General features: G+C 39.8%; 1 protein-coding gene across 8 annotated transcripts in view; it reads right to left on the bottom strand.

The window, feature by feature from the left end:
- The window catches only part of FAT3 (FAT atypical cadherin 3), a 544,317-nt gene that overhangs the window by 122,267 nt on the left and 399,500 nt on the right, over positions 1–22,550 (bottom strand). For all 8 annotated transcript variants that reach the window (XM_043528746.1, XM_043528786.1, XM_043528740.1 and 5 more), the window contains one exon: positions 16,396–16,535. In XM_043528746.1, coding sequence (XP_043384681.1) covers positions 16,396–16,535 — 140 coding nt within the window. The remainder of the gene's footprint in view (positions 1–16,395; positions 16,536–22,550) is intronic.

The following is a 22,550-nucleotide window of genomic DNA, read 5'->3' as shown; positions in this document are numbered from 1 at the left end:
CATTTAATGTTAAACAGTCACTTCCATAATCAAAATAAATGCAAGAATATTCAATGGGAAAGCAAATTGATCCTAATTAAAATGATCTACCCTAGAGAGGATTGTTAATGATCTACACAAGAGATTCACAACACCAAGGTTTCCAGCAATTGGAATGACTTAGTATTTTGGAACTTTGAATTGCTATAGAAACATTAGTTTTGTGGGTGTTACCAGAGAGCTGTATGCATATTCTGGGCATTTTTTCCTCCTCATCATCAAGGCCACAAAACTGATCGTTTTCCTGATGTTTAAACCTGTTCTCTTACCGGATGAAGCATTCATTAAATCCTGTACCTTCTCAGCCCCACATATTGCACTGTGATGTACTATCAGTCGGTATGTTGGTATCCAGACACAACAGTGATGGGTACCGCAAGTGTTCATCACATTTTAAGCAACATTTTAAACTACTGTAGGACTGGAAATTTGGGCTAAGAATCAATTCAAGGCCACACAGATCTAAAGCCAGCTAAAATGGAACATATTTTGGTGACTGGGCAACAAAATGGCAAATGAAATTTAATGTGGATAAATGTAAAGTAATGCATATTGGAAAAAATAACCCCAACTATACGTACAATATGATGGGGGCTAATTTAGCTACAACTAATCAGGAGAAAGACCTTGGCGTCATCGTGGATAGTTCTCTGAAGACGTCCATGCAGTGTGCAGCGGCAGTCAAAAAAGCAAACGGGATGTTAGGTATCATGAAAAAAGGGACAGAGAATAAGACGGAGAATATCTTACTGTCCTTATATAAATCCATGGTACGCCTACATCTTGAATACTGCATACAGATGTGGTCCCCACATCTCAAAGAAGATATACTGGCATTAGAAATGGTTCAGAAAACTAAAACGATTAGGGGTTTGGAATGGGTCCCATATGAGGAGAGATTAAAGAGGCTCGGACTTTTCAGCTTGGAAAAGAGGAGACTAAGGGGGGGATACGGTAGAGGTATACAAAATCATGAGTGGTGTGGAGAAAGTTAATAAGGAAAAGTTATTTACTTGTTCCCATAATATAAGAACTAGGGGCCACCAAATGAAAGTAATGGGCAGCAGGTTTAAAACAAATAAAAGGAAGTTCTTCACTCAGCTCACAGTCAACCTGTGGAACTCCTTGCCTGAGGAGTTGTGAAGGCTAGGACTATAACAGGGTTTAAAAGAGAACTGGATAAATTCATGGCGGTTAAGTCCATTAATGGCTATTAGCCAGGATGGGTAAGGAATGGTGTCCCTAGCCTCTGTTTGTCAGAGGGTGGAGATGGATAGCAGGAGAGAGATCACTTGATCATTACCTGTTAGGTTCACTCCCTCTGGGGCACCTGGCATTGGCTCCTGTCGGTAGACAGGATACTGGGCTGGATGGACCTTTGGTCTGACCCAGTATGGCCATTCTTATTTTCAAGGATAGGCGATCTAAAGGCACTGGCTACATGGCAGATTTATTTTAAAATAATTTACAATTCCATACAATCCCCTCCTGCCTATGCTCTGTGCAGGATTCCAACCTTTATCGCCCCCTTGTTCAATTTTCCCTCAAACACTTTTGTGCTTCCTCCAATCTTTGCCTTAAGCCTGCAAGCAGCTCTCCATAACAATCTGAAAAGCCACTACATTATCCTCTTTCAAATTCCACCTTACAACTCAATGCCAAAGTGATGCCCACAAAACAATGATCAGTGGTACACTGCAACTGCAGGGTATTATACTGATTGTAACAGCTCACTGTTACCCTGGTCTATCCCCATCCGATTGTTGTATCCACCTGCTCTCTCTCCTCATAGGCTGTAGACATGGCCCTCTTTTCAAGTGTGCTGCCAAGAACAACAGGGCCCCAAATCCTGATTGGGGGGCTCTAGATGCTACCCCAATTCAAATGGTTAATAATCATCATCCCCACCTTCAAGTTTTTGCTTATTCACAATTTTGCCAATATGTAACCATAAATATACCACAAAATGTATTTATCACCAGCTGAGGAATCAGATCCCTGCTGTGGGCTTGGTTTCAAGCCTTTATATGCTACTGATTACTTCTGGGACCCTGGCAGCAGAATCATAGAAGAAGGCAAGGAAAAGTGTTTGTAACACTGAAACAGACAACAACAAATACAGCTGTATCTTTCATTGCACTGAGGAAAAGCAGTACCTCCTGCAGAGGATGTCTGGGAAACTTGATACACTTTTTACAAAGAGAGCATGTAATACTAGAGATGAAGAATAAATGTACCACAGGAGGGAATCCATCATTTAAAAAAATAGTCCTCACAGGTTGCCAGCTATAAATGGTCTGATCCTATTATTCAAAAGTTTTAGAAAGAGATAGGAAATGAACTGAGACCCTGCCTAGGAGATGTAGTTATAAACCAAGCACACGTCTGCTGGGTGATCTGACTATCCTCCAGGATACTACCTCTCGTATAAAGAAGTGCCTCAACCTGGCTCTTTTGTAGCAGAAAGAGTTTATTACAGTGCTGGATCAAACCCAGCTCACCCACACTTTTTGTTTTAGTAGAGGAAACATTCATTTAATCTGTTACTACAGTATCACATGAAAAGACATGGCCTCAGAGGGAAATGAAACTTTAGATTTCCATGTTTGGAAGCCTTTCTTGAATACTTTACCAGACAGAGCACAAGCAGTTGCAAACTCCAGTCACAATGACCTAGCCCGGGAACTGACTAAAAAGCAGTTGCAATGAAATGGTCTATATCTTAAAGCTATTATAAAGGACTTAGCATGTGACTGTGCGTTTGGGAAAGTTTAATCTTTGATAGCTTATGAGGATATGAAGAAAGGAGGAAGCTATATTCGGTTATTTTTTGGTGGGTGAGAGAGAGAAGTATAATAGAGGAGTAAACATATGTCATTAGAGCTATAATGATGACAAATCTCCCTTACTCATTGCAGTTTTATTTTTCTAAACATACAGAATACATCAGGATATGTTCCTAACCTTAACGAGATAAATAAATCCTTAAAAAGAAAAAAAAAAGATTTAGCACTTAGGGATTTTAGATGCCTTAAAACATGGGAAAAAGTTTGGAATAAAAATAAAGAACCTAATTCTGCTCTAAAAGCACACAGAGTAAGGTTACCTGACCAACAACTTGCTCTTTTGTGAGCGTAGAAAAGAGACACTGAAGCAATTTGAATGTGGGGGAATAAGATGGGAACATGATCTCTAGCATCTAACACTTAATACGAAAACTATTAAAATAGAACATTCCCTAAAAGCAGTGACACTTTCAATCCTTGACACACATCCTACTGTAAAGCAGCGTGATTATTATTTGCTGCATTGTTAACACAGACTATAAGGAAGAGAGATTTATTTTGATGTTGATTTAATTAGTGGCGAGGAGCTTTGTTATATGTCATTAATTTAGACATTCTAATTGAGAAGTGAACACCTTTCAAACGCTAAATAGCATTTCACTGAAATGCACAGTGTGTTCGATTGCACAGCTATTATTACAGCACAGATTACATTCATTTTGGGATCATTAAAGTTGCCATGTGAGTTTGTTTTTTTTACTAATGCTGAAGTGTGTTAGTTCAATCCACTCTCTCTCTAGGAAACAATGGTTATGCCAATGTGGGAGCTCACAGTGACAAGCCTTAACAGCACTGAATTATGTGCTACAATCGGGACTTTAACCACCAACACCATTGTTGCCGTGTTGTATACGATTATACAAATAGCATGGTCGCTTCCCACTAGGTGTTTATGTGCAGTATTTCTGATTCCATTATGGCAACCACAAGAGGTAAGCTCATGTGGTTCTGATATCGCAACCCAGAGATGTGTACATGCCTTTGTTCACCACCTTGATTGTGCAATCACAGCTCCTTGATCTATGATCTCATTCAATCTCATAAATTAAGCAGGGCTGAGCTGGGTCAACATCAAGAGACCAAAATGGAAACCAAGATGCTACAGGAAATCATAGCAGTGATTCATTAGGTGGCATTCTCTCTGATACACCAATGAACCAATGATCCAGCACATTATTAGGGAGCACTGAGGTGGCTGAGGTGCTCCTTGGATAAGACTGAGGTCCTAATTAGTTGTGGTCATTAAAAATCCCATGGAACTTTTCACTTTAAATTTTCTTGGTAGTTTCACGGATAAGGTGGTTTTCTTTTCACTTTCTGTCCTGAACTGTTATGAAATCTTGATAGTTGCTGTTTAATGGTTGCCAACTTCCTCCCTAGAGATGACTGCATTTTAGTGGTTTGTGAAGTGATCCATAGTGCAATATGTATTATTTATTACATACTTTGCATTTCTATAGTACCTTCCCATCTGGAGATCTTAAAGTGCATTACGAACATTAATGACTGAAAATGACTCTATCAACTTGAAATTTAGTCTATTAAAAAGCAGTTAAAAGTAATTTCAGGTACTGTCACCTGCACCTCTGTATCCCTGCCAATTTGTTATGGGTTTAAGATCAGATTTTCCTGTGTTATTTAAAATCATGTTCTCTCCCCTATTGCTGTGTCAAAGTCCTCTCCCCACCCAAATAAAAAAAGTGGAAACTGACTGTACAGGGGAAAAATGATTATATACAAAGTGTTTCAACTCCACAAACTGGACAAAATATAGAATTTTGTTTTCTCCAAGTTCTTTAAATTCTAGTAATCTTAGGAATTACTTGTAAAAACCATAGGTAAAAAATGTGCAGACACAAGTATAATTTTTAAGCTGATGGTATCCTATTAAGCCTCACAGCACTTCTATAGGGTAGATAAGTATTATCATCCTCATTCTACAGAAGGGAAAAAACAGAAGGGAGGGGTGGGCGGGGCTGTGATGCTGTATGATCAAAATATAACCATTTATATCATTAATATTACCACTGTTAGACAAATGCAACAAATCTTGCTCAAAGTATGTCATGTAAGGTATCAATGGAGAAGTTACAATCTATCAAATATGATTATCCTTTTGGATGCACGTATCATCTTTGTATCTAAAGTTATGCATATTGACTATGTACCAGTATTTCAAATGTGTTTGCTCCTGGGGTAACACCCAAAAGGTAGTTTAAATACAGTATAACCAGCACATTGTGAATGGATCATTCAAGTTGATGGCCCATTATGGAAAACCAGGGCCATAGAAGAAGCCTTTTCCAGGCTCAGTGAGCTTTCCTTTGGACGCTTTAGCCAGAATATGGGTAATGGCTGCTCCTATGAGTCATCAAAGCATGCAAGGGCATGTGACTTGCTCATGTGACCCCAGACTCCATCTTGTGCCTGTAATTTTCCACAAACTAAGACTGAGAGCATTCCCTCCACATGGGAAAAGTTATAAAGGACCCTGGATGCATCTCCATTTTGGCCTCTTTCCTGCTCTGTTTTCTGGACTATGGACTTACACTAAAAGGCGCATTCCAACCAATGGACTGAGGACCTTCCAATCTTTTGGAAGTTATCAGAGGCCTTACAAGCCAGCAGTCTGTAACATCACTGCTACAAACCTGATCCAAGAACTTTGCAATGACTGTATGTATTTGCTTTCCTTAACCATTTTAACTCTCTCCTTTTTCTTTTCATCTTATAAATAAACCTTTAAATATTAAATACTAAAGGATTAGCAACAGCATGATTATTGGGTAAGATTTCAGTTATATCTTGATCTGGCTATGTGGCTGATTTTGGGATTAGAAGGAACCTTTTGTTTGATTAAATTGGTTTTAAATAACTACTCATCAAAGGCTAGTGTCTGCATGGTGAAATGAGTGCTGGAATGCTTGGGGAGACGGCAGTTTGGACTTCTTGTTAATCATTGTGATGAAACAGAAGTTTAGTTTTGTTACTGGCTTGGTATATCTTATGGAAGAATAACCACCAGCCTGGGCTGCGCCTGCCCTATTTCTCAGCTGTTCCTCCTGAATTTGGCATCCTCAGCTGTGACCCACTGAGACATGGCAACAGGCTGTTAAATGACTTATCCATTATTGCACAAGGGGTTTGGGGCAGGGCTGAGAATAGAATCCAGATCACTTGACTGTTAGAGGTATATTTTTGATCTATTTCCTCATTAGTCATGTCACCTTAAAATATTTTTTTATCTTGTAAAAGATTTCCTGCTATGCTGGATGAATTTTATAGACTAAAAATGGGTTCCAGAGAGGAAAAAAAATCCTTCTCTTCAAAAAAGGAGCAATGTTAAGGTGACATGAACACCGCACACATACAAATGGGTCTTGATTACACATATGTGGATAACATTAAATGAGCTGAACTGAATTCAATCAGAGTACTCATTAGAGGAAAGTTATTCAAATACACACGTATTTGCAGGATTGTGCCAAAGTCCAGGGGTGAAATCCTGACCCCATTGACAAATGTCCAATTAACTTAAATGTAGCCATGATTTCACTCCTGAAGCCTTAAATCCTAACCATCCTGCAGTAAGGGAAGTGTCTTGTATTTTTTACAAGAATTAAGTCTTATCAACAGAATTGGATCCAAGGCTAACAATGCATGTGTGTGTGTTTCAAACCCTTTTCTTTTGTTCCAAATTGAAAATCTGACATGAATGAATCTGCCATTCATTACTGTTACTTCATGGGTCAAGCAAGCTTTTAATCAGACAAAGATTCATTGGCACACATCAGGACTGGCTTTTAAAAATATTTATATACTAGTTGCAGTTGCCCAAAGTTGCTGTCAACTTGGAAGAAGGTAAATGTTAATATTGTAGGTGAGTGGAGCATTATGTTGTCACAATACCTATTATTTAAAATGAAAGGCTGATTTTAAAAGTTCTATGTTACATCTCCTCAATGAGATGCAATGAAAATATTTAATGCCTGCATTCTGTTAAGTAGCAATGGCCTCAGGAATTCCTCTTTACTGAGGTCGCTGATTAAAACACTTTTCATCTGCCAACGTTATCTGAAAGACTTTATCCACCCTCATAAAGCAAATTTCCAGCACAGCAATCTTTGCCCAGATATCCTTGAAAGCTCATCTCTTTTCCAATATGTAGCAGGCTCTACAAAAGCTTGCCCATTTCTGGTCACATTGTGCACTGTCTAATTTACAGTCCGAACAAGTGTCTTGCTATAAAAGATCTCCTTCTCCCTACTCACTTCCTATTTCCCACAGTTAAAGCAAATTTCAAATAAAGGACCTTTTGGAGATCCAAGCTTATAAATTAGGCAAAGTAACTCTCAGAGCATTACCAGAGACTTTGTATTCAAAATGGCAAGTGACAGGCCTAGAGAAATACAATCAAATCAAAGCAGAACAAAGCCTAATGCAGGAAGTCTCTCCAAAGCCGTTTTTAATGTTGCCCATCACAAATACTTCTGGTTGAGGCAAAACGTAGTTGAATAAAAACTGGACACTTGCCAGGAGCTGCTTTACAGATATTTGAGGCTGGAAGAATCCTCTTGGGCTAATTGCTTGGTCAGGGAACTGTGTTGTAGTACAACCTATTAAGTGCCTGAATTGCTTCAACTCAGCCTATGCTTTTATATGGGTTTTGAAAACCTACTTTGATTTAATATTGCTTTCAAGAGTGTTACCACACAGGTTTATTTTTTACAACCTGAAAAGTTTTTTTTCCTATCCTTCTAAATTTTCCATACAAATGCAAACAATTTCTCCACCATCCTGAATTTATGCTGAAATGGAAATGAAATGTCACACACAGCCTCCACTTCACACACTGGCATGTGGCAAGATAGTGCTGGGGTTGTGGCATGAGGAAAAAGCAAGGCTTCCGAGAGTGGAGGTTCTAGTTCTGGAGAACTGTCCTGCTCAGAAAAGTAAAGAATTGAATGAAAACAGAATGTAGCTTCATCTCAGTTCTGTGCGCCATTCACAACTACTAACTTAACAGTTAAATCTTCTAGAACTGATTGATATGGGAACAGCTGTGGTAGTGGCTTAGACCATCAGGAGAGGGCAGAAAAAAGACTTCAGGGAAGGATCCAGTTTGTTTAACAACTGGCCACCTGGTAGAAGGCTGAAAGACATTTTAAAAATGTCTCCAATTAAAGCGCACATGTGGAGCTATAGAGGGCTATGATGCTTCACCTACATTTTGACTCATAGCCACTACTGGTTGAAGGCGAGCCTTTCTGGCATTCTGCAGAAACAACCTCCCTCTCGTGTAAAGATCACTATGATTTATTAGGTATTCACTTCAGCAAAACTATTTCCTAAAATAAACGTGTGCCCTGAACAAAGAGAACAAGTTCTACATCCTGAATGTGCCATCTAAAGGATTCGAATGAGCAGAAAAATTTCATAGCTTTCTGCAGAGAGGAGGGAAAAGATCCATGAACAATAGCTCTGGCAAAGGCTCATTCAACTAGAAGACAATTTGGCTGGGCTGGGCAAAAGCTTTTTAACAGCAACTACAAATATTGCTCACAAAAAAGTGTGTAGGAGTAGAGACCTAAGCATTCACAAAGCATGAACCAAGTCACCCACATCATGAGATTGGTTTATAAATAATGAGATTTATTGTTTAAAAAACAATACATCTAAGCTTTTTTTCCCTCTACTGTCTGGATTTTGAGCCTTCAGGGTTCACATTTGCTCTGAACCAGGAGGAATAAAACTTTCATTACAAAAACCAAAAGGAAGCTGAAATGCCTGCAAGCTGCATGGAAATTACTTAAAACCACCATAATAGAGGCTCAAACTAAATGTATTATCCCCTCACCCCCTGCAAAAACAAAAAAACCCAAACAGTAAGAGGACCAAAAAATGCCACCATGGCTAAACAGCGGAGTAAAAGAGGTGGTATGGTAGAAAAAGGCAACCTTTAAAAACCGGAAGTCAAATCCTACTGAGGAAAACATAAAGGAGGATAAACTCTGGCAAGTCAAGTATAGAAGTATAGTTAGACAGGCCAAAAAATAATTTGAAGAGCAATTAGCAAAAGACACAAAAACTAACCACCATTTTTTTAAAGTACATCAGAGGCAGGAAGCCTGCCAAACAACCACGGGGCCACTGGATCATCAAGGCGCTAAAGAAGCCCTCAAAGAAGACAAGGCTGTTGTGGAGAAGCTAACTGAATTCTGTGCATGAGTCTTCACTGCAGAGGATGTGGGGGAGATTCCTACACCTGAGCCATTCTTTTAGGTGACAAATCTGAGGAACGGTACCAGATTGAGATGTCAATAAAAGAGATTTTCGAACAAATCAATACAGTAAACAGTAATAAGTCCCCAGGACCAGGTGTTCGGGTCACCCAAGAGTTCTGACGGAACTCAAATATGAAATTGCAGAACTGCTAACTGTGGTATATAACCTGTAACTTAAATCAGCCTCTGTACCAGATATCTGGAGGATAGCTAATGAAACACCAATATTTAACAAAGGCTCCAGGGATGATCCTGGCAAGTACAGGCCAGTAAGCCTTACTTCAGTACCAGGCAAATTAGTTGAAACTATAGTAAGAAACTGAATTATCAGACACACAGGTGAATATAATTTGTTGGGGAACAGTCAACACATTTTTTGTAAAGGGAAATCATGCCTCACCAATCTCTCAGAATTCTTTGAGGGTGTTAACAAGCATGTGGACAAAGATGATGCTGCTGACATAGCATACCTGGACTTTCAGAACGCTTTTACAAGGACCCACAACAAAGGCTCTTAAGCAAAGTAAGCAGTCATGGAATAAGACAGAAGGTCCTCTCATGGATCAGTAACTGGTTAAAAGGGTAGGAATAAATGGACAGTTTTCAGACTAGAGAGAGGTAAAATAGTGGTGTCCACCAGGAATCTGTACTGGGACTTGTGCTGTGCAAAATAGTCATAAATGATCTGGTAAGAAGGCAAACAGTGAGGTGACAAAGTCTGCAGATGATATTAAATTACTCAAGATTGTTAGCTCCAAATCTGACCATGAAGAGTTACAAAGGAATCTCACAAAACTGACTAAGCAACAAAATGGCAGATGAAATTCAGTGCTGATAAGTGCAAAATGCTCATTGGAAAAAATAATCCCAAGTATATATACAAAATGGGGGAGTCTAAATTAGCTGTTACCGCTAAGAAAGAGATCTTGGAATCATCATGGATAGTTCTCTGAAAACATCTGCTCAAAGTGCAGTGGCAGTCAAAAAAACTAACAGAATGTTGGGAACCATTAGAAAAAGAATATATAGTAAAACAGAAAATATCATAATGCCACTATAGAAATCCATGGTATGTCCACAACTTGAATATTGTGTTCAGTTCTGGTGCCTTATTTCAAAAACAATATAGGAGAATTGGAAAAGATACAGAGAAGGGGCATGGAACAGCTTCTATATGAGGCAAGATTAAAAAGAGTGGGACTGTTCAGCTTAGAAAAGAAATGACTAAGGGGGGATATGATAGAAGTCTACAGAACCATGAATGGTGGGAAGAAAGGGAAGAAGGAAGTGTTATTTACCGCTTCACATAACACAAGAAGCAGGGGTCATCCAGTGAAATAAGCAGGTTTAAAACAAACAAAAGGAAGTAGTTCTTCACACAGTGTGCAGTCAACCTGTGGAACTCATTGCTGGAGGATGTTGTGAAGGCCAAAACTATAACTGAGTTCAAAACAAAATTAGATAATTTCATGGAGGACAGGTCCACCAGTGGCTATTAGCCAAGATGGTCAGGGATGCAACCCCATCCTCTAGATGTCACTAAACATCTGACTACCAGAAGCTGGGACTAGGCAACAGCTTGATAATTGTCCTAGTCTGTTCTTTCCCTTTGAAATCTGGCACTGGCTACTGTCAGATGACAGGATGCTGGGCGAGAGGGACCATGGGTCTGACCCAGCATGGCCATTCTTATGTTCTAATGTTCTCATGTAATAGCACGACTCCAAGAGCTGGGGCATTAAGAAAATCCATCAGATAAAATTGCAAGAGCTGGTAGCACTGAAGCTGACAGAAATAAATCATTCCCCACTCCTCTGTACCTTTCCAGGTGTTTTAGAAGAGTGAACAGCTGGTTAGTGAAAGGGGAAGCAAGAGGCAGAGCACCCAGTTTCTTTGCTTCTCCAGCAGCTGGGCTGAAAGGTTCTTGTGAAATTGACAAGACACTTCCAGGTGGGCAGCCGGGAAACTGAACATTTCTGTTTTAGTTCTCCTAAAATGATCTTTTTCTTGAAATCCCCTTTTGCAAAAAAAATTTGACATTTTGTCCTGGTTTGTGATAATTTTTTTTTAAATGCCAAATTTTTCATGGGAAGGGATTTCTATTTTCGGGCCAGCTCTATTCCTGACCTCATTTCATCAGGGCTGGTCAATACTGAGAAGGGAGTGGGGGAAAGGGTACCATTAAATTGATTCTGTGCCAGCAGAAGCCCCTCTTTGTTCAATTGAGGGCAATATACTCTCCATCATCAAGATTAAATCTTATGACCTACAGCAAAAGCAGAGTCCTAGGGTCATGGCTTCATGGTTTCATTCAAGTGTGGGGACAGCAGATGTCCCCCAAGGACTAGTGAGCAGGCGATACCTGCAAGAATCACATTTCTCATGAACTCAGAGGTGGTGTACAACTTCAGACTTTTATAAATTATCACATTGCCTTCAGAAATGATGAATTAAGTGGAGAAAAAACAAAACCCGTCCCTGTCTTGTTCCTCGCTTAGCCTTCCTAGAAGTTAATCAATCTAATAGGTACCTTCATACTCACACTCCAATAATATATCAAGTAAATCAATATTCCTCCCTCACAACTACCGCTGCCACTTTGCTCGGTTCATAGCAGGAGTGCATTAAAATAGATCTTTACTGGCATAAAACGTGGTGGTTGCAGCCTGGATGAAGGGGCAATGTGGTAAGTGGGAACAGTACATTAACACGAACAGTGTCTCACTCACGAATTTGCATGGATCTCTGTAACTTGACATCATCCACTCCCCCACCAAAAATCCTTTAATTTATGTGGAAACCTTTAAGGCCTTCTTGGGTTTCTTAAATTCTTTCTTTTACCTCCATCAAAACTTATCTATAACCCAAAACGTGTGAATTTTAAATCATAATGGTTTTGTTTCTCTTAATACACTATAACATACAGCGTGCAGGGTCATGGGGTGAAAGAAGTCATAATAGTTTATCAGAATTTAATAAATGTGCAGCACTGCTACTGAAGAAACTGAAGCTGTTATGTGGTCTTCAGCACTGATCATATTACTGAAACAAAAATCTTTGGTATTTTTACAATGTCTTTTACCACTTCTGACTGTGTAATGCACCAAATGACAGAAAGAGATAAAGGAAGAACAAGTGCTGTTGAATAAAAGGGAATATGGTTTCATTAAGCATGATGAAGATCAGCTGTTTTGTAGTAAACCACTGCGTGTTGGGGGAGGGGGGTGAGTGGGAGGGCTTCTTTTATTATTTTTTTTAAATGAAGCAAAGGGATTTATAGATGCATTTCCCCCCGCACTTCTTCCAGAAAATATTTTTGCAAGTAACATTAAAACTAGGGCTGTCGATTAATCACAGTTAACTCGCAAAAATTAATAGTGATTAAAAAAATTAATCACAATTAATTGCAGTTTTATTCGCACTGTTAAATAATAGAATACCAATTGAAATTTATTAAATATTTAGGATGTTTTTCTACATTTTCAAATACATGGATTTCAATTATAAGTGTACAGTACTCACTTTATATTATTCTCATTACAAATATTTGCACTGTAAAAATGATAAACAATAGAAATAATATTTTTCAATTCACCTCATACAAGTACCGTAGTGCAATCTCTTTATCGTGAAAGCACAACTTACAAATGTAGATTTTTTTTTGTTACATAAATGCACTCAGAAACAAAACAATGCAAAAAACTTTTGAGCCTACAAGTCCACTCAGTCCTACTTATTGTTCAGCCGAACGCTAAGAGAAACAAGTTTGTTTACATTTATGGGAGATAATTTACAATGTCAGCTGAAAGGGAGAACAGAAGGTTTGCATGGCACTTTTGTAGCCAGCATTGCAAGGTATTTATGTGCCAGATATGCTAAACATTTGTATGCCTCTTCATGCTTTGGCCACCATTCCAGAGGATATGCTTCCATGCTGATGACGCTGTTCAAAAAATATTGTGTTAATTAAATTTGTGACTGAACTCCTTGGGGAAGAATTGTATGTCTCCTGCACTGTGTTTTACCCACATTCTGCCGTATATTTAATGTTATAGCAGTCTTGGGTGATGATCCAGCATGTTGTTCATTTTAAGAACACTTTCACTGCAGATTTGACAAAACGCAAAGAAGATACCAATGTGAGATTTCTAAAGATAGCTACAGCATTTGACCCAAGGTTTAAGAATCTGAAGTGCCTTCCAAAATCTGATCAGGACGGGGTGTGGAGCATGATTTCAGAAGTTTTAAAAGAGCAAGACTCCTGTGTGAAAACTACAGAACCTGAACCACCAAAAAAGAAAGTCAACCTTCTGTTGGTGGCATCTGACTCAGATGATGAAAATGAACATGCGTTGGTCTGTACTTCTTTGGATCATTATTGAGCAGAAGCCATCATCAGCATGGACACATGTCCTCTGGAATGGTGGTTGAAGCAAGAAAGGACATATGAATCTTTAACGCATCTGGTACATAAATATCTTGCAACACTGGCTACAACAGTGCCATACGAACACCAGTTTCTGGTGACATTGTAAATAAGAAGCAGGCTGAATTATCTCCTGCAAATGTAAACAAACTTATTTGCCTGAACAATTGGCTGAACAAGAAGTAGGACTGAGTGGACTTGTAGGCGCTAAAGTTTTCCATTGTTTTATTTTTGAGTGCAGTTATTTTTTGTACATAATTCTACATATGTATGTTCAACTTTCATGATAAAGAGATTGCAATACAGTACTTGTATTAAGTTAATTGAAAAACACTTTCTTTTATTTTTACAGTGCAAATATTTATAATAAAAATAAATATTAAGTGAGCACTGTACACTTTGTATTCTGCATTGTAATTGAAATCAATGTATTTGAAAATGTGGGAAACATCCAAAAATATTTATATAAATAGTATTCTATTAGTGTTTAACAGCGTGATTAATTGCACAATTAATCGTGATTTTTTTTTATTTGTGAGATTAATCACGATTTTTTAATCGCTTGACAGCCCTAATTAAAACCCAGGTGGTTCTATGCCTACAGTGCAATGTCCTGGGACTCAGAATAAGACTTCTGAGAACTCTCAGAAGATTATATTAATATTATATGAGATATATTTTTGACTTAGCACATGGGCTTTATTTTGTTAAATAAACAAAGGTGAGTAACATTGTTCAGCTCTTTTTATCACTTTTAAGTTTGAAAATTCAAACTTTTGAATATGATAAAAATACCTCACATGAATTTATATAAGAGAATTATAGAATGTGAATATATGGAACACTATTCAGTATTTCCTATATTATAAATTCTCATCTCTAACATTATTTCACACTCTATAAAAGAAAACAATCTTTATAATTTTAATTCCTATTTCTACATATGAAAACATAACTTCCAGAAAAAAACTAGTTAATGAGTTGATTATATATCACACAGGAAATGATAGTTATTGCTATATCTTATATAGCCTGTTACTATAGTATATGAGTACCTCACAATGTTTAATGTACTTATCCTCACAAGACACTGATGATTTAGGGAAGTTCTACTATCCCTAATTTACAGATGGAAAACCGAGGCACAGAGGAGATAACTGATTTGCCCAAGATCACACAGGAAGCTTATGGCAGAGCAGGGACTTGAGCCAAGCCCACCCACAACCTACTATTTATTATTATTTTTCATTAGTAGTATTACTGTAGTACCTAGGGGTCCCAGTCACAGACCAGGACCATGTTATACTAGGCACTGTACAAACATAAGAACAAAAAGACAGTCCTTGCCCCAAGAAGCTTACCAAGACCAGTGCTCTAACCACTGGGCCATACCTCCTCTCTATTAAACCATGGGTTTAGGTGGACACCCACTATGAAGCACAATTTTCATTGTGGGCAACTCTTTTGGTTTTGTTTTTTGGTTCTTTCTTTTGGTTATTTATCAAGCATTTTAATAACATACTATTTGATATCTAAATCAAATCACAGAGGCTGCGTAAGTGATTGCACTGGGTATGTAACATGACATGTCTGACCCACAGAGATTATGGTTATATTTAGGATTGGGATAAAGAACTAGCCAATATATATACAAAATTCATTTTGCTAGCTACAAGCTTGTATTAAATGCTTCTGTTTAACTGTCACTGAAGACTCTGGAGATAAATCAAAAAGTACAAACTGGAAGTACTGTAAATGGCGAAGGTTAAACAGCTCATAATTCTTGAAGGTTTGAGACTTTGATCATCTTTTCAAATAAGGGCGGAGAGCTCCCAAACTACATATGAGTCATCCAAGCAAAACCAGACATTTCTGATAACGGTAAGATAAAAAAGCAAAAAATAAATCTGCCATGACATCTTTTTGCATTATAAAGAAGCAAATAACATTACAAACCTAATTTTTTTCATTTCCTCTGCAGGTCACCTTTAATCTGGGAGGCCCTGTACATTCCAATGATGTATATTTCATCCAAACACTATAAAATGCATGCTTCATGCACACTTCACTCTCATGCTGAGTTAGGAGTCAAGACACTAACTAGTCCATACCTCTCAACTGTACCTCACTTTGAGGGACATCTCTCCTTTTAGTCCCAAAGTGGTCTATGCTCCAAACAAATTCATCCCCTTACTTGTATTGTTGGAAATTACTGACATCAGAAATAAAGAAATGTAGAATTGAGATTACACAGTCATTGACAGGAAAGGAAGGAATCCCAAAGCACAAGTTTTCTGCCTGAATAATTTGTGCCTTCCCCTCATTTTGGGTCTTTGCTACACATTATGTTCCACATTTAGGCATGGGTAGGTTGAGAGGTATGAACTGCATTTAGAAAAAAAAAAGAAAAAGAAACAGAAAATAATCCGCAGTATTCTACAGTAATATCCACAAAAACTGCAGAATCACTAAGATGTAAGATGAAGTCCTCTGGACCACTGTTGTATAATACAAATCTGTGCTGTCACATCTGATATGGAAACTCTCAGTCCTGGGACAGAATCTTGGTTCAACATGAACATGAAGACCAGAAGAAGAAATGCCACTATTCTAAGTATTAAACATTCAAATCTCTTCAAAGCAAGTGGAAACATGCTTCAAAATATTCACCAAATGCCAAATCATTTAACTTGGCTCCCATAGGATGTTCTTTTAATTTGGATGGCACAGTTATTCTATAATATTGCACAAATTCCACAAATAAATGAAAAACTTGCACACAAAGAATGCAATATTGTACCTGAGTGGTTGCAACACTTGTTCCATCGGTGACCTCCACAGTCATGTTATATATTGACCTCTGCTCTGCATCCAAGGGCTTTGCAATGACAATAGTGCCCACACCCTTCTCAGCGTCGAAAGAACTATCGAAATTCCCTCCTAATTGTCCACAAAAACACAATTCAATTAGCTATCTCTGGAAACTTTCCATAGAAAATGTATCTGGGGTAGGTGTATCTGTTTATTGACAACCATGTTTAGGGCCTTCTTTACGCATAACCCAGTGAATTTTAGTGAAACTTTTTGTTCTAAAATAATTTATATTTCAAAGCACAGTTTTGTACACTGTAAAACAGATGTTATAAAAAATGCCCTGAAAACAAAAGCTTCGACAATATAGTTAAGTGAAGCATTATTAACTGAGTTTATAAAAAGATTTTAGGGGTTATAAACCCACAAGAGATGTGCCCTTGTAATTCCTGTAATGAACAAGCATAAGTTTTGGTTTAAGAAATTCATTTTAAGGGGGTTCAATTCTGCAGATTTTATGTCAATGGGTGCAAGGACTAGACTGGTCTTTTAAAATGAGTACGGCTTATTACATATTTGGAAAAAAATGCAAATAGAGAAATGTAATGCTAATTTCAAGGACATGTAAATATTTGTCAGGAGAGGTCAAATAATTTGTCTCTCTCAGAAATAATTAAACAGAGTTGACAGGGAAGACACCAAAAAAAAACCCCCCCCGAAATCAAGATAAACCTCTAAAACTTCTCTCTGCATTTTACATCAGAATTGTTCCAAATACACAATTGTCCTGCCAAACCAAATTACCTACAGCAGTGCAAAAAATATTCCAGCAGCTCATAAAGTAGGGAAAAAAAATCAACAAAAGAATAAGGGAAAGCCATAAACAACCAAAGATTAAAGGGTTACCAAGAATATTCTACCACAGCTACAGTTCATAAGTTAGAACTGCTCATTGTGCAAAAAGTAGGATTGCATTAACTGCTGCTGTGCTTCCCTCCCCACCCCGGGTGATCAGATGTCCCGATTTTATAGGGTCAGTCCCAATATTTGGGGCTTTATCTTATATAGGTGCCTATTACCCCCTCCCCTCCCAGTTTGCCTTCTGGTCACCCTACTCAGCTGTAAAGAGGAGTTTATTATAATTCCAACTCTGAGATTTTCTGGAGCATGAGGAGGAGGAATAAGACTAGACGGGGAGAGAACTCTTGCGCTATTTTAATTAAATATCAGTATCATTCAATCAGTATCAATATCAGTATCAGCTATATTTTCTAAGGGCCTGATCCTGTGAGTGCCTTTGATTCCCATTGATTTCAGGGGGTGTTTAAAATGTTTCAGGAGGTGCTTAGTTTCTCTAGGGATCAGGTCTGTAGTTGAGAGATTTCATTCCATTGATTTTGGTTTTGCCCAGTAATTTTATTGAATGGCTGCTTTGTTATGGTGAAACCCTAACCGTTTTTTGGGGGGGTGGGGGTTTGAGAGCTACCTTTACTCCTTGCTCTCACACCCTGATACACAAACTATACCAAAAAGAATAGGGAGGGGAGCAGGCAGGGCCTCACCCTGACCTGCAACAGCTAGATGCACAGTGTGGGAGTTTGCGGCACCATCCGAAGCTATCGGGCAGTCATCGAACTCCCTCTGCACACTGGGAGATCCAGAGGAACCTGTCTCCTGCACTGCCCCACCAGTGAACTGAGCCTATCAAGCACAATGTGGCCCTCCATTAAAACACTGCAATTTGATCTGCTGTGATTTACAAAGAAGGGAAGCACTCTTATTCCCCGCCCCCTTTCTGCATAACCAAACACTTACTATTCCCAGTGGTTATATATACTTAACACTTTTTAATTGCTAGTGAAAGCATAATTGTCCTTGACATTTAATTAAAGTTATGGAGATACCAACTTATTTGAAAACTATAAGATCATATGTTTGGAGGTATTTTTAAGTTAACCTAAAAAAGAGAGAGGTCATCTCCCAATTAATGTTTTTAATTGATTTACTTGGGAAATACTGCATGAAAAAAAAAATCAACTCCGGGAAAAAAAATCATTTGAAGAAGTGAGTTTGCAGATGGTTGCAAGGAAACCTGGGCTGAAATGAAGCTAGCCTTGGGACAGTCTGCTCTTTTCAAAGAGAATGTTTCACACTGATAACCGTGAGAAATAAAATGAAAGTCTTTAATACAAAATGCTTAATAACTATCTTAATGAGCAATCAAAAATCATATGTTATCAGCACACACTTCCAAGGAAACTCTGCCTTTAAAACTTCCAAAAAGTTAAAACTGAGAGATTAGCAAATACAAGTTTTTAAATGCCCTTTCCTTGCTTGCCAAGTATAGTGTTTAGGATGAGGACAATGCAGATTGTTCAACACTGTGCCACAAATAACACCCATCTGTCCTTGCTCTATGAGTCACAGACAACTTTGACTAACTCCATAATCTCTTCCTAAAATTAATAAACTTCATTCAATTGGATTAATAGTATAGGCTCTCATATAGCCTTCCAAAATTATATTCATGATATATTTCTCTCCCTCTCTCTCTTTCTCCTGTCCCTCCCACCAATCAGCAGGGGCTGGGCTGTGTCTATTTTTCATGGTTCAGTTTTGTATTAAATAGTGTTACTGAAGAAAAGCTAGGTCAAAGAACTGGATCTGCATTTTAGGGTGAGGTTTGCTATCAGCCCAATCTCTACTGGGATTGAGGGCCATATTTATGGGTAGTTTGTATTTCGCATCAGCTGTGGACAACAGAGAATTTGTCACTTGATTATTTCATTTAGGGGAATGACCTATCACTCAGTCTGAGATATTTGGATTGTGCCTCTCTTCTAGCATACACACCAGAGGCAAGTCAAATTCATGTCTCAGAGTTTCAGGGTTTAGCCGCACTGCAAACAATCCCTCACCAGGTGAGTGTTTCCAAAAGCGTATTGAAATGCTGACGCCTTACTAGTAAATTAGCTATAAATTCTTAATTGTAACTGTGTGTACAAATGTATTCACTACATACATGGACTCCAAGAAGGCAATGATAGAAGCACCCAAAGGAATTTCCTCAAGTGGGACAGAATGGGGAACAGGTGTTTCCCAGAAACAAAATCATAACAAGGTTTTGCTTCTGGAACCTGCCTCTCCCCAGTCCGAGACTTCAGAGATGTAGAAAGCAATGCAGAAACATACTAGGAAAGGACGGATAAAGTAATACAGAAAGAAAAAGAATTCTTGCCTTTACTACAAATTAGTGGAATTAAATTATTTTGTGACCAGTGCTTGGACCTACTTTCTTCCAAAGGATGCTTTCATGGGATGGCTACGGAGGTGGCAGCTTTACAGCTTTCCTTTGTGGTGGCTCCTCATGTTCTTGCTATGAACGTACTTAAAGGGCTCCAATCCCCTCTGCAAGTATTTTATTTGCAGCTGTGTAAACTTCAGCGATGCAGTTTCATACATAGCTACAGAATATTTAGAAGCTTTCAAGAAGAGGAATTTAGGATGAGAGGAGACAAGCAAGGATGACATCTGCCTCAACTGTGCAATCCTATTAAGGCAAACCACTGAGGGTGGGGGAAAAGCACTCTGCTATGATCCTGGAGCAGCCGGTTTCCTGTGCCTGATCTTTCTACCTTGGCAATGGTAACAGAATGTTTTGCAACCTCTTGCATAAACCAAGAAGGTGGAAGATCTCCATGAACTCAAGGGTCAACCTAATACCCTAGAGGAGTATCCCAGTTTATTTAGGGTTTGGCCCTGGTATAAAAGATCCTGCCTACTAAGAGGACAAAGCAGACACCTATGCAACAGGCCTATGAGATCTTAGCAGCACGGGCTTCTTTGCTAACTTGGGATGAGGAAAATGATGGCTGCTTCCTCTTTTGTCTTTTGAGTCACTCTTCCTAGTATAGTACGGAGCAGGAGGAGGTGTATGGAAGCTGAATTGGGACACCTGTGAGCCAGAGCTTCCGTTCCCTTGGTGAAGATGAGATTCAGCTGCATCTCTTGACTGGCTGTAAATAGAGCCAGGGGGAAGGTATGCTATTTGGTATCAACTGGAATGCTTCTTGGCTTAGGGGCTATTCCCAGTTACATATCTGCTGATGGCTTAGCCCAGAGGTGGGCAAACTACGGCCCGCGGGACTGTCCTACCCGGCCCTTGAGCTCCCGGCCAGGGAAGCTAGCCCCCAGCCCTTCCCCTGCCGTCCCCCCTCCCCCGCAGCCTCAGCTCACCGTGCTACCAGCACTCTGGGCGGCGGGGCTGCCAGCTCCTGCTAGGCAGTGCAGCAGCATGGCTGGCTCTGGCCGGGCGGCGTGGCTGCCAGTCCTGCTGCTCTGAGCGGCATGGTAAGGGGGCGAGGAGTGGTCAGGGGACTGGGAACAGGGGGGGTTGGATAGGTGTGGGAGTCCCGGGGGGCCTGTCAGGGAGCGGGGGTGTGGCTAGGTGTCAGGGAAGTCAGAGGACAGGGAGCAGGGGGGGTTAGATAGGGAGTGGGGTCCCGGGGGGGCAGTCAGGGGACAAGGAGCAGGGGGGGTTGGATGGGTCAGGAGATCTGATGGGGGGCAGACAGGGGACAGGAAGTGGGAGGGGGCAGGGGCCAGGCTGTTTGGGGAGGCACAGCCTTCCCTACCCGGCCCTCCAACCCCAATGTGGCCCTCAGGCCAAAAAGTTTGCCCACCCCTGGCTTAGCCAGTCCGCTCCTGCATTCTGTATCTTCTTCATGTGCATCAACCAGAAAGAAGCTAGAGAACCTTCTGCCCACCAAAGAACCTGCCTTAGAACTAAAAGCTACTGGTGTCCTCTTGCTGATTTCTATATCATCTTATCTGACTGAATAAGGAAATGGCCCCTTTCTCAGGTGGCCCCTGAAGTGGAGGAGGGTCAGCCTGACGATTTTTATCTCTAGGAAGTTGGTGTTCTAGAGAGTTTGACTTTGTCCCTGATCACTGCATGCTGTGGTTCCCCAAGCATGACCCTTCATGGTGCGGAGCTGGCATCCACGGTCAGGAAGTAGGGATTTCAACTCTGATGGAAGAATCCTACTATTACATAGGCTTTTCATTTCAACCACAGGCCTGCCACAGATGCAGACTGGGGAAACTGCTAAACTGGAGGTGCAATTTTTGTGTAGTCTTGCATGTGGGGTGACCAAGAAGACATAGGAGCTGCATGTAAACCTGGATGGGTGAAACTCAGACACTTCTTGGAGATTAGCACCTGCATCTTGCTGAATGAGACTTTCCTGTATCCAGAAGACTGGCCACCTTCCTTGTATCTGTTTTGAAACCTAACTATGTGATCACCTGTGAGGGAATCAGGGATTTTTTTTAGCTGATCAGAGACCCATGTTCCTGAAGCATGTGGAGGATCTTTTGGGTTGCTGGCTTCTTGTCATGGTGCTCTTAAAACAGTACCAGCTCAGAACAGGCACATGTGACTTTCTAGACAGAATTAGCCTGGCTAATATTATCATCAAAACCTTCGTGAACACCCTTGCTGCAAAGGACAGGCTGAACGGAAGGGTTTTATAATGCTAGAGGCAATTTCCAAGGGTGAACCTGAGAAACTGCCAATTGCAGGGCCTGATGGATACGTATACTGTAGCGCTCGTGAGGAAATATGATATGCTTTTTATCTTTTCTTTTGCATTTTCTTCGGTTTCCACTCTGGATTTTTTACTTTATCTTTAGAGGGAGAAATATAGAAAGTAGAAGGTGTAAGAGCCATGCGTCCCTGCCTTGCTGAGAAATAATTTAAAATTAAAACAGGCGTGTATTCCTGTAAGAGACCGTATCTTCCTCTGGGAAGGAGGGGAAAGCATGTCAGACTTCTGTGAAAATGACTCTATTACCCACTGATGTGTATGGAAGGAAACTCTAGAGTTTTTCCCCTTTGAAGAGGACTGGACTAGGATAGTGGGGTTGGAGATATTCCTGAGAAATCCCTGATTGCAGAGGGTGGTGTTTGTTATCAAGTCCCAGACATGATACTCGACAATACTGAGTTTAGTGAGGTATCTACAGGCTGAAGTGGGGTGGATTTCTCAGCCCTTTCTCCTGATGCCCTCGGGCAGCGTGTGCCTGGTTCAGTTGCTGGGCAGGTCTCCTTACAGATGGAGCAACTCTGGGTGTACATGGAGC

The sequence above is a fragment of the Chelonia mydas genome, chromosome 1 (genome assembly GCF_015237465.2).
Source record: "Chelonia mydas isolate rCheMyd1 chromosome 1, rCheMyd1.pri.v2, whole genome shotgun sequence".
Classification (NCBI taxonomy): Eukaryota; Metazoa; Chordata; order Testudines; family Cheloniidae; genus Chelonia; species Chelonia mydas.
This window is presented reverse-complemented; position numbering and strand designations above follow the sequence as displayed.